The following is a 13,162-nucleotide window of genomic DNA, read 5'->3' as shown; positions in this document are numbered from 1 at the left end:
AAAAAAAAAAAAAAAAACATTAATTGATGAGCATCCAGTGCAAGCTGATGATTCCAGCTAATACAGCAGAACAGATGTGCTGGGCTGGGTTACGATACCTGTAGTCTGGTCGTAATTCTGTAGTGAACTAACTTAATTAGCTTGGACGGTTCACTGATTTTCAGGGATTAGTTTCTGCATCTACGAGTAGTAGAGTTTGGATTAGAAGAGCTATTTTTCTTCCCTTCCATTTAACATATTTATGTTCGTGGTATTTCGTTTCTAACTGATTTCAGAGACCTTAAAATAATAGAATCATACTTATTTCCTTAAGCCTTCCTTCTTCCCCTGCCCTAACCCCCTGGTTTTTTAAGTGAAAGTAAACCAGTGTCCTTGGGAAAACCCAGCTTCTTTCTGCCTATAGATGAAAGATTCACATTTTTTCTCACATTCCTGAGAAGTAATGATTTTAGTTGATTAATGCTACCCTTTCTGAAAAGTTCAGCCTTTAGTATTAGAAAAGTAGTGGATATATGAACAGTGCCAGAATATTTTTCTGAAGCATTGTAATTCTTACCTAAATCTTAGAAGGTGTAGTCCTTTGCCACAGACGTATTAAGTACCTTATTTTTCTTTACTCTTTTAGGAAAAAACATTGGCATTTTGGTCTTGAAATTAAGGCTTTTCATATTTTTGTTTCCGTTGGATAGTAACATCTGCCGGAACGTTAGAATTTTGCCACTGAAAGCTTTCTCTCAAAGGCAGATGCTTTGGAAGGAATTGAAACTGTTGACACAGTTTTAGTGTAATCCCTAGACTTAGAATATATATATGATGGGGGAGAGAAAGGGGAGAATGCATTTGAAGTAATCAAATTGGAGTTTATGGTTTGATAGAAATCCTGATACAAAGAACTGTTGACTGAGCAGATTTAAAAGACTGGCCATGAAAAAGTAATTGTTATATTTTTGGCATCTTTAATACATGCCAAAACAGTACAAGATACCCGAGGGACTGTATCGTGTACTCCTTTCTTCTTCATGCATATGAGGTCACTGTCATGGTCATACTGGGGTATTGAGAATTGGTCTTATGCTGCAAGTGCTGATCATCAGCTTTGTGGTATGAAGAGACAGACCCCTTTTGAATAGAGATAGTGGGGTTATATTGCTTTCCAGAAGGTAATCAGTTGAAGAATGGAAACATTTGGGGAAGCTTTTATCACATAACTTCACTTTATGAGATGTGGCAAAAATAGTACCTCTCTTTTCCACAAAAACTGGAAAGGAAAGAAAACAAAGAAACTGGAGACTTAACCTCTAGAGAACTAGCTTCCTTAGAGTGGGTTTTGTTATAATTACATGGACTAATTGCCTATTTCCTTCTTTAGTGGGGACTGGATATGCACATTTTGCAGAGATATTGGGAAACCAGAAGTTGAATATGATTGTGATAATTTGCAACATAGTAAGAAGGGGAAAACTGCACAGGGGTTAAGCCCTGTGGACCAAAGGGTAAGTGCAAATAAGTTGATTTATTATTAGGGATTCTGTAGTTGTGTGGCTATACATCTTTTTTTTTTTCTTCAGTGTAATGTACATATAACCTGATAAATTTTCATTTTTTAATCTCATTATCTGATAGTATGTTCATAATTTTGGAAATCTTTATCTGTAGCCCTCAGCTCTAGGCTCTTATATTTAGCTTCCTCATACTTAACATTTCCCAGCCAAAATCTTGATTTCTAATCCTCTCCTTCAAAAAGCAAAAGCAGGGGACTTCCCTAGTGGTGCAGTGGTTAAGAATCCACCTGCCAGTGTAGGGGACACGGGTTGAAGCCCTGGTCCGGGAAGATCCCACATGCTGTGGAACAACTAAGCCTGTGCGCCACAACTACTGAACCTGCACTGTAGAGCCTGCGAGCGACAACTACTGAAGCCCACGTGCCTAGAGCCTGTGCTCTGCAACAAAGACATGACACCCCATTGAGAAGCCTGTGCACCACAACAAAGAGTAGCCCCTGCTCGCCACAACTGTAGAAAGCCCCTGCACAGTAACAAAAACCCAATGTGGACAAAAATAAATAAATAAATTTATTTATTTATTTTAAAAAAGCAAAAGCAATAAAAGCAAGAAAATAACGACATAAAAAACTGCATCCTTCTCTCAGTAATTCCCATCATCAAATGGTACCACCGGTCATCTCTGTTGCTCAAGCCAGAAATCTGTTAGAAATAGAAGAATCAGGAATGACTATAATACCATCTTCTCACTTCCCCCAACCATTACCTTCTGAGACAGCCATCATAGTTTTTCATCTGCACTATTGTAATATCTCTTCGCTGAACTCCCTGATTCTACTCTTGCCCCCTTACAGTCCATTTTCTATGCAGTACATAGTGTTCTTTTTTAAATATGTAAACAAGTCTATCACTTCCTTGCTTAAAATCTTCTAATAGCATCCCATCATATTAAGAATGAAATCCAAAATCCTCTCATCATTTCACTCAGATTTCTGCTGATCTGGTCTATAGTCTGATCTCCAAAGACAAAATATCTTTCACATACTTCTGTGGTCATTACAGTTAAGTTTGGCTTTGATCTAATGTATAAACTTGCAAAATCCATCTTCCACTATCTTTGAGGAGAAGGTATGTGTTTAGAGTATACAAACGGATATTAAAAAGTTTAAGCATATAAACACTATAAATGTAAAATGCATATCAATTTACTTCTGATTGTGTAACGAAATTCTAGAATTGGACTGAGAAGACACAGACAGTTTTTATTTAATTTTGAGCCTGAGCAGAATCCTTTCAAGAAAGGGAATAGCATGTATCTTGCCTGCCTCAGGGAATTAAAATGGGTAGCAACAATCATAAATTGTTGTACAAAATGCTGTATGTTGCTTTAATGACTCCTTTCTATTTGTATAAATAGTTAAGAGGTAATAGTAGGTAAATCACCTGAGTTATCAGATAAGAACAAAGGCACTCTGTCTTTGATAAGTTCATTTAAAGTAGGACAGAAGATAGTCATAGTCTCAAACCTAAATAGAAAACAAGGTAGTTTTCTTTGGGTATATATTTAGTTGGATAGCTGGTATGTAGGAGGCTTATCTTCAGTGTGTTGTAATAATGCTTTGTACTGATAAAGTTCTCATTCTTAAGAATATCTTTTTAGAGGGAAAACATTTCATGGGTTTTCCTTTCTTTTCTTGGGCCAGAAGTGTGAACGTCTTCTGCTTTACCTCTATTGCCATGAATTAAGTATTGAATTCCAGGAGCCAGTTCCTGCTTCGGTGAGTTGTTTTACCTTAGTACCGTCCTGTTGAAGAAGTTTTAGTATAATACTTAAAAGAGTATATGGGCTCTGGCCTTAGACTGCTAATGGTAAAACTCAGGCTTGAATAATCTCAACCAAGGTGCTCAAATTCTCTTGTCTAATACTGTTTCTTCCCTCATTGGGTTATTTCAAGGATTCTGTACAATAACCTGTGTAAAATGTGTTAGCATAGTACCTGATAAAATTTCTGAGTAATTAGAAGTACTTGTGATGTTATTAGGGCTAAATGGCTTTGAGATTCACTTGTTAAAATTGCAGTTTGTTTTTAAAAGACCGTTGCTGTGATAAAAACTCAGTGAATTTAATTTCCACTTCCTCTTTTATTGGGTTGGCCAAAAAGTTCATTTGGGTTTTTCCATAAGCTGTTACTTTTAAAATGGACATAAAGGATACAGGTACAGGTGTAATGGAAAGAGTCTTGAACTAGGAATCAGAAGACTTAACTTTTCCTAGTTCTGCCGTTAACCAGCCTTATAAACTGGGGAAATTAGATAATTTTCTGCCTCTACTTTTTTTTTTTTTTTTTTTTGCGGTACGCGGGCCCCTCACTGTTGTGGCCTCTCCCGTTGCAGAGCACAGGCTTTGGATGCGCAGGCTCAGCGGCCATGGCTCACGGGCCCAGCCGCTCTGTGGCATGTGGGATCTTCCCGGCCTGGGGCCCGAACCCGTGTCCCCTGCATCGGCAGGCGGACTCTCAACCACCGCGCCACCAGGAAAGCCCTGCCTCTACTTTTTTTTTTTTTTTGCGGTACGCGGGCCCCTCACTGTTGTGGCCTCTCCCGTTGCAGAGCACAGGCTTTGGATGCGCAGGCTCAGCGGCCATGGCTCACGGGCCCAGCCGCTCTGTGGCATGTGGGATCTTCCCGGCCTGGGGCCCGAACCCGTGTCCCCTGCATCGGCAGGCGGACTCTCAACCACCGCGCCACCAGGAAAGCCCTGCCTCTACTTTTTTAACTGTACAGTGGGAATATTGAACTAAATTATTTCTAAGGTTCCAGTTCTATGATTGATTCTAGGATCTATATCTTAGGGAGAAAATAACTCTATATAAGTATTAATTTGAATAAAAGTGTAAAGTTGAACCTTGCACACTGGTTCTGCTTCATAAGCCCTCTTTTATGAACATTCAAGATTAAGAGAAGACTGTGGGAAAATTTGCAAGCCAATGCCCTTTGTTTATCTTACAGGAGATTTTTGTAAGGAGTAAAGGCTCTAAAATTCCATAGTAAAAGGAATATCAGGGATGCTCAGTGCCTTATAAATGGTATAAGAATACGCAACACATATTTACTTGCCGTCAGTTGTTGAATTAAGATAATATTGGATACCAGGCCTGTTACAGAGCATTGAATAGTAATTTGTTTACTGGGTAGGCTCAGGAATGGATTTTAAAGTACAAAAGGTCTAGATACAAGGAAGATGTTTTGTTCAGATAGTAATCATCTGATACCAGGAAGTCTGTCTGTTCTTCAAGTTTAGGGACTTTACAGTAGAAGATTACTTTCCAGTGTTTTCTTTTCATGAACTATTTAAATAGTTTCTCCATGTTCAGTTATTTTGCAAGGATATAAATATTTGGCCAAGTGTTGCAGCCAGAACTGCCAAGTATAATCCTAAATGATTAATAAAAATTTATCTTGCGTTACCACAGTCTTTTCCCCTCTATTGCTATGTCCAGAGTTCTCTGTGATACAAGGTTTTATCCTCTAAAAGATACCCTATTCTAATAATAACAATACATTTTGTAATCTTTTTCCCTTTTTTTTAAAAAAAACAGGAGTCATACAGTTCTGATGGGCTAGATTTGTCCTTAACACTAGTGGTTGGCTACCCTTACTGATTGCTTTTTTTCCAAATTTTCTTATTAAAGATAGAACTTTGGGTCCTTCACTAACCATGGACACTGCCACATATTCTGAATATGATTTGATTTTCATGTGCTTGTGACAGAAGATTTAAAGTACAATTCATTATACTCAAAATTTGCATGCAGCTGGCTCGATCAACACATGTTTTTCTCTAAAATTAATATGCTTTGCATTTTCAAATTAAACACTTCGGCATTTTTTGAGAATCCTTATCTATCCTTATTTGTTTCTTTAGATACCAAACTACTATAAAATTATAAAGAAACCTATGGATTTATCCACCGTGAAAAAGAAGCTTCAGAAAAAACATTCCCAACACTACCAAATCCCAGATGACTTTGTGGCTGATGTTCGTTTGATCTTCAAGAACTGTGAAAGGTTTAATGAAGTATGTTAGCTTCCAAACTATAGAGTCTTGGATTAGTAGTTTTTATTTGTTTGCTTACTTGGTTATTGGATTTTGTTTTTCCTGCCAAGAGATTTTTCTGAGTTGATTTTTAAAATTTATTCTGCTTCAGTTCTGTCAAAATTAAAATTTGATTGCATCCACAGCTCCAAAGAAGAAAGTTTACTGTGTGTAATTTGAAGTATACACTTAAATATAATGTAATAAATTAAGAATATTATTGGATATCCCTCTCTGTACATGTTGAGAGTTGAGATAAGTATAGAAGATAGTCTGTAGTTAAGTATATTTTGTGGGAAATGATTACAGACAAGCCTACATTTGGGGTACATTTAGAAAAGGCATTTGTACCAGTGTCCTTTGATTTTGTTATTGACCATATAAATATAGAACCTTAAAATTATAAACTCACGTGGCTCATCTTGAATAGTAGCCCAGAGTGTATAATGTTGAGTTATCTGATCTCAGTGTGACTTTCATTAACTTTGGTTATGTATTTTTTTTGAGAATAAAGATGAGCTATCCATACCTTTAGAAGAAATGTGATAGATACTTACCTCCTTCAAGGAAATTTTTGTTATCTTTGGGAAGCTCAAGTCTCTTATTGTTCAGGAATATTTTTATTATTATAAGAGAAGAAAATGGATGAGAATCCACAAAATCTTCAAAAAGATTACTACTAAAATCTTTATTGCTGATAAAATTTGGGTGCCATATGAATGTTATTAAAAAATCAAATTGAATCATTTAAAGTGTACTCATAGTTTCCTCTGGAAGCATCTAGGTGACTTTTTAAAATAAAAAAATTTTTTTCTTATCAGGTGACAAGTTCTGGTCACCTTTATAGCAATGTGCCACAGAGAATATAGTAAAACCTCACTCACTTGAAGTTAAATTAATACAGTCCCAAGTTTCTTGTGTTATTTTCTAATTCAGTTAGATTATTTTCAAATAAGTATACTTTCATGAACCATAGCTAACATTTGCCAGGAAGAAGAGACTCGTTTTATCTGCTTTAATAATAGTTAACTAAATTATGATTAACAAATTGCCATACAGATAGAATTCTGACTTAGTGGTTGTTGAAAGTTTGCCAGTTTTTAAAAAAATATTTCTCATATCATTTTTTTCACAAATATTTTTCTCTTAAATATATTGATGTATTTAAATGAACTCCCACTCAGGTTGACCTCACTAATTCAGAATTTGAGACAATTTTGCAGTAGCTTTAGTAATAGCTTTGTTAAGAAAGGGGGTCCATGTTCTGTATAATTTTAGAAAGCACTTGATCTGGTTATAGCAATTTGTTCCTCCTAGTATGGCTGACTTTTGTCGCCAATCCTATGCAGTCTTATAACTTTAGAAAGGATTATAATTTCCCTTTTTTTTTTTGACTCTGGTATCCTTTTTAGATGATGAAAGTTGTTCAAGTTTATGCAGAAACACAAGAGATTAATTTGAAGGTAAGCTTTTCAGACCATGCAAACTTGGTGAAGGAATATGCATTACCAATAGGTGAATATTCCTATCTTTTGCTTGCAGGCTGATTCAGAAGTAGCTCAGGCAGGGAAAGCAGTTGCATTGTACTTTGAAGATAAACTCACAGAGATCTACTCAGACAGGACCTTCGCACCTTTGCCAGAGTTTGAGCAGGAAGAGGATGATGGTGAGGTAACTGAGGACTCTGATGAAGACTTTATACAGCCCCGCAGAAAACGCCTAAAGTCAGATGAGAGACCAGTACATATAAAGTAAAATGACATGAACTTAAATCAATTGTTTAAAAAAAGAAAAGAATGAAAAACTTTTATTTAAGTGTTGCTGGAATATCCTGCCTACAGTGGGCACCTCCTTGAAGAAGCTGATAGCTTTTACACAGTATTAGATTGAAATAATGGACAGAAAACACATTCTTGTCAAGAAAGGGGGGAAGGACTCTATTTGCAACTTTAAAAGTAAAAACAAAAGCGAAAGTAAAATTATTTGAAGATTTCTGTTACCACAGAGAATGGTTCTGATTGTTAGAATGGGCAGATGTTGATGATCACTTGGTATAGATTGGTGCAGATACTGAGTGTTCAAGTACTTAAGGGTCATGTCACTGGCTAAATTGTCTCTTTGGAGTAGAGTGCACAATTATTAAACCAACTTTTATGCCTCCCCCTCCACACATATTACATACTGGCTTATTTTCTAGTTAAAAATCAAAGTTGCTCAGATTCCACTTTGATGTCAGTGCAGATGTGCATTGCATCATGCTGTTATATTTTCTCTCATTTTGATGCTGTTGGGTCTTAGTTTTATATCTTAGGTTTAAAGAACTCAACAATAGTTTATTTTCTGTTCATACTCAAGAGTCTAGGAAACATGACCATTGATCATCATTTAATCAACTTTAATGTTCTACTGAAATAAATATGGTAACTTTTCAGTAGCAGATCATTTACAGTAGTCATTTCCAGAAGACACTTCCACAGAATTGCACTTCCAAATCAAATCATCTGATCATAGTTATTCCCGTGAAAGGTAGAATGTTTGTTTGAAAATTAATCTAGTTTTCTGTACATTTAAAATTTGATTGCGAAGGTGACAGCTGGCTCTTATCCAGTCTTCCTTCATATCAGTTTTCTGATAGACCACTATTGGCAAACAGTAATCTGTCAACTACCAAATGTGTAAAATTTTCTGTATTTCACTTTGTCTTATTTGTAAATAGTGAACTAAAACTTCTGGCAGATCAGCAACATTTGCTGAGCCTGTTTTTTAAGCTAATATGTATTCTTACTAATGTTCCTATCAAGAATGGATTTGTAATATATGCTGTCTATTTCTAATGTTCACATTCATATTTTGAGGTTCTATCTTATTTTAATAGAGAACAGACTTCTCAGAAAATCTTCAGAAGCAGCTTATTATTAAAATATCAAAATATTGAAATAAACCCGGTGGGGTTAGAGTACTCATCCGTCCACCAAGTGGGACATTTGCATGGACTGGGGGCTTAAAGGACATAGAAGAGACCTGTAAGTATATCCTGAAAATGAGCCAATCAATCCCCACTTGAATGGTTACTGGAGTAAACCCACCTTTACTACTCTGATTTTAGCACCCGAGGCAGATAAACCACCTTGGCTCTGTTTCATTTTTCTTCTCTTCATTTGTGTTGCTCAGATCCAAGATGCGTGTTCTAGACTGTGTACAGGCTTCTCTTTTGTTGAGTTAAAAATTTTAGTCCTACTTTTGTATGGACATGTTAGAATGTAAAGTGACCAAAATAGAAGACTTGCCATTAGATATTTTTCAGACATCAGCAGATTTGTGGCAAATCATTTGCCTTTTTAAAAATTCAGCTTGAACAGTTCAGACAGTAGACTACTCAAAAAATTATTTGACATAATTGTCTAAGAGGTAAATATTTTTTAGTGCATATTGAATCAAATAAAGTGCTCTAAAGAAGTTATTATACAAATTTCTTTGGGTTTTTCTTTTCTTAACAAGTGGTGGGGGTAAAAATGAATATGATTCAAGCCTTCTGATGGTATATTGGTTTTATTATTGCTATTGACTTCATTCTGTGGCTTTCTTTTAGCTTCTTTTTCAGTTTCATTATAAGTTAAACTTCAAAACATATACCAAACTGTTTTATCATTTTACTCAAATTTTAAGTTCTTTAAGAACAGGTTTCTTAGAAAAAGGAAAAAATTGGTTAAAAATGCCTTTATCTGTGTGCATTTTCCTTTCCCACAACATTCATGATTTCAGTTTATCAGGAGACTTACCGAAGGGCACATTTTTGGAAAGTGATGAGTAACAGTATAACTTCATTTTGCCAAGCCACTGAGTTCTAATATTTTATGCTTGCTCTTCATATGAATACTTTTCATGAGTCTTAGATAATAGGTTTTACCAGCGGGGGCAGAAACAAAAATTTTAAGTAAATATTTATTGATTGATATTTGGGGCCTTAAAAGGTAATGTGTTTCATTTCATCCATGTTAGATGACGTTTTTGTTTTCTTTTAATTTAAGATTAGTTCTTAAAAAGCTACTTATTGCCAGCATTTAACAGGCTTCATTTCTCTTAACAGAAGGTAGTTCATATGGCTGAGGAATTACTATTAAATTATATAGCTAGCAACAAACCATGTTTAATTGAAGGTATTCACTTTAGATTTCATTAAAGCTTTTTTCTTCCATTTATCATTGTGTTTCTAAGCTGATTTGTTCAGCACTAATATGACTGTAAAAAAATATAAAAATTTAAATTGATATTCAGATATCTTACATGTTTTCCTACTCATTTATGTTTTAAAAAGACAAACATTGAATATTGATCCCTGAAGGCAGTTTGTTTTGATACTCCCTTACATTTGTATTCTTTGTTAAAAGGCAGTATTTTTGATTTGTAGATGTTAAATGTTTCCTTAAAAGTTTGCAAACTTTCACCACACTTCATTTTTCATTTTCACTAAGAACAAAGTGTTCCTCAGTCTGTTCCTCTGGCTTAAATTTGTCTTTTTGTAGCACTGAGTGAAGGAATTGCTTTGCAAGGTGAAGCATGTATATGTTCCAAAGTATGGTTAAATTGTAGGTCATGCGCTATGTTGAAACATCAAATCATTACCACAGAGAAAGGTTAAGGCATTGAATCCACTGTTGAAATTATTCTTTTGGGGATCAACAAGGTACTTTCTGACTTCTATTCTTATATAAGGGAATTTTAAATAAATTTTAAAGTTAGTTAATTCTAATTTTTTGTTGTAACACTTTGAGATTTTTAGTTAATCCAAAGAAATAATGCTTTTAAATAGAAGCAAAAGGTTTATGGTGTGCAAATTATAGATTTACCAATTACCTCAGCAGGTATCCTGCCATGTAACTATTAGTGATTAGTTTTAATAAGCCAGTAGACTTAGGTTTTCTGACTATGCTCCTGGGTTGTGGCCTACCATACGTTATTAAACAGTCTCTTAGTATTCAAAATGGGAGTAAATGCTGTGGCCCCCTCTCTCTTGGCTTTTTAAAGTCCTTTACCCATGCCCACTCACATACAACACATGAAGTATAAAAATCTCATTTCTTGAGGTCAGCACTGCTTATTTGCATACTTAACTTTGGATCAGTGAGTAGTTTTATAAAATCCAACCTCCCCAACTTCCCTAATTAAAACAATCAAGTTCTTAATTCATACCATGAATTCTTACACCATCTGTATTAATAATCTGCTGGAGGTGATCCAAGGTTTAAGGTGTATTGCAGCTTGATCATATACCAGACCTGGATGTTTTATTTCTCTCACAGTTATCTCCTCCTTGATAAAGCAATAACACTGCTTTAAGTCTGTTGCCTAATAGCATGTCATAATCCTCTCCTGGATGGTGATTTTATAGGAAAGTTTGTATGCATATCACCCAGTCTATCTTTTAAAAATTAAGGAATTTAAATGTATGCTGGAGCTAATGACAATATATTGTGGCATTTTATTTTAAAAATTGGGGAAAGTTGCATATTTTTTTAAAAGTAGGCATTTGAGTAAAAGAATTGAAGGTACTTTTTTAAGAAAAAAATTTATATGCCACAGTTTACATAGACCTTTCAGATGTCAACATGTACTCTTGGATATAATGGTTTCTTTTATTTGGTCAAAATGCATGTATAGCATTTCTTCCATTTAGTTCCTTGTGTTTGCCTTTGTGGTCTTTTATATATTTTTTACTGTATCTGAGAAACAAAATTATCTTTGAAAATAAGTCAATTTGGATATATTTGTTATGATCAAACTACAAAATGTACAAAATTAAGTTTAGCCCTTTTCTAGAAAGCAAGTGATCTTTAAAATGAAAAATGCTGTTCTTTTAAATTCACCAAATTTGTATGTGGGAAGGCACTGAAATGATTTTGTAAGTGCCACTGCAATACTCCCTTTCAAGTGTGGCCTAAATTTCAATCTTAAGAACGAAATGCATGTCTGCTCCTGGTCTGAAAAATGTAGGTATTAACTATGTTTTAAATCACAGTGAAACATGTATATAAGCCTATAACAAAAAGATTTGTGCAATCTGAAAGCCTGTTGATTTTCTATGTAGACATACCTACACACGAAAGGGTTAAATTCACATCCTTACTAGTTCCTTGCTTCCAGTATTTCAACTCTTTTCCCCTCATTATTATTATTACTAATATTACAATTACTATTATTTTTGCACATAGTTAACTACCCGTCAGTATGATTCTGAAAGAAAAAGTGCTGTTTCTGTGGTATTGTATTCTCTAAATAATCATATTTAATTTTTTTAAACAAGGTTGCAGTTTCTAATTGTTCCGTTCCTGTGTTTTTTGCTGGTGTGTAATAAAAGCAAGATTTTCTTTTCATGGTTATTTAATACATTAGCTACCTGTAAATATTTCTTGTTATAATGCTCTGGAATGTGTTGTAGAAGTTGTATTAGATTAGTTTAAAGCTTTGTTTGAAAGCCACATTGTTTTGGTTATTTCTATTAAATTAGAAAATTGAAAAAGTTTTCAAATGAATTTCTTTTTTTTCTTCCTCTTTGAGTTGAGACTTAATCATTTAAATTTATTTTAAAAATTTATGCTCTGTGCGAGGCACTGGAGATATTGTCATGAACAAGGTAAAATACAGTCCCTTCCCTCATGTGTTTAGACTCTGTTGGAGAATGATGAGTGCTATGATAGGGATTAACACATAGGAAAGGATCTAACCCCAAATTTTGTTGGTCAGGGAAGCGACCTCTCTCACTCATAAAAGATAGGACCAGGTAAAAGAGAAAAGGAAAACAGAATAAATATACAGAAGCCTAAAAATGAAAGAGAACATCTGTGTATTCTAGGACCTGAAAAGTTCAGTTTGTCTGGAATAGAGTCTGGAATAGAATGTAAGTTGGAGTAGTAAAATACTAAGCTGGAGAAATGAGCAGGGTCCTTTTCAAGCAGAGGGGTTTGAAAGTCATGTTAAAGGGTTTGGGGCTTTCACTGAGGGCAACAAGGAGCCCCTGAAGAATATTAAGCACGATGGGACTTGGTGAGTTGATATAATCAGGCGTGCCGTTTTGAAAGATCATTTTAATTGTGAAGAATGAGTTATGAGGAGATTGGTAGTGGAGAGACAATTGTAGGCTCTGAGTAATCTAGGTGAGCACTAAACTAGCTGTCTGGCAGTGGAGATGGAAAATAGCAGTTAAATTTTAGAGATTTAAAAAGTGAAATAGACCAATAACTGAGGCCACGCAGTTGCCTACGGCGTATTTTATGTGGTACCTATTAAAATAGTAAAGAGGGGGAGAAAGGAAAAGACTTGGGGATTTATTGAGTTTAAGGTACCTCTGGAAAGTTAAGGTGCAGGCAGGTGTCCATAGTTCTGGTGCTTACAAAAAATCCTTGGGCTGCAGATAGAACCTGTAAGATACATCAGGAATCACGTCTGTTTTATTCACTACTGAATGCCTAGCACACGGTAGGCATGCTAGCACACAGTAGGCATTCAGTAAACAAATGTCAGAGTTGAGTCACTTGCATAATAGTTGGTAACTAAAACAATGTAAGCG

General features: G+C 35.1%; 1 protein-coding gene across 1 annotated transcript in view; it reads left to right on the top strand.

The window, feature by feature from the left end:
- TRIM33 (tripartite motif containing 33) overlaps positions 1-12,128 on the top strand; it is a 160,173-nt gene extending 148,045 nt beyond the window's left edge. The window contains exons 19-23 of the mRNA XM_007462495.1: positions 1,370-1,493; positions 3,206-3,280; positions 5,428-5,580; positions 7,011-7,061; positions 7,141-12,128. Of these exons, the coding sequence (XP_007462557.1) occupies positions 1,370-1,493; positions 3,206-3,280; positions 5,428-5,580; positions 7,011-7,061; positions 7,141-7,353 (616 nt within the window). The 3' untranslated portion in view covers positions 7,354-12,128. The remainder of the gene's footprint in view (positions 1-1,369; positions 1,494-3,205; positions 3,281-5,427; positions 5,581-7,010; positions 7,062-7,140) is intronic.
- The last annotated feature ends 1,034 nt before the right edge of the window (positions 12,129-13,162 follow it).

Source organism: Lipotes vexillifer, unplaced genomic scaffold (assembly GCF_000442215.2).
Source record: "Lipotes vexillifer unplaced genomic scaffold, Lipotes_vexillifer_v1.1 scaffold1029, whole genome shotgun sequence".
NCBI lineage: Eukaryota > Metazoa > Chordata > Mammalia > Artiodactyla > Lipotidae > Lipotes > Lipotes vexillifer.
This window is presented reverse-complemented; position numbering and strand designations above follow the sequence as displayed.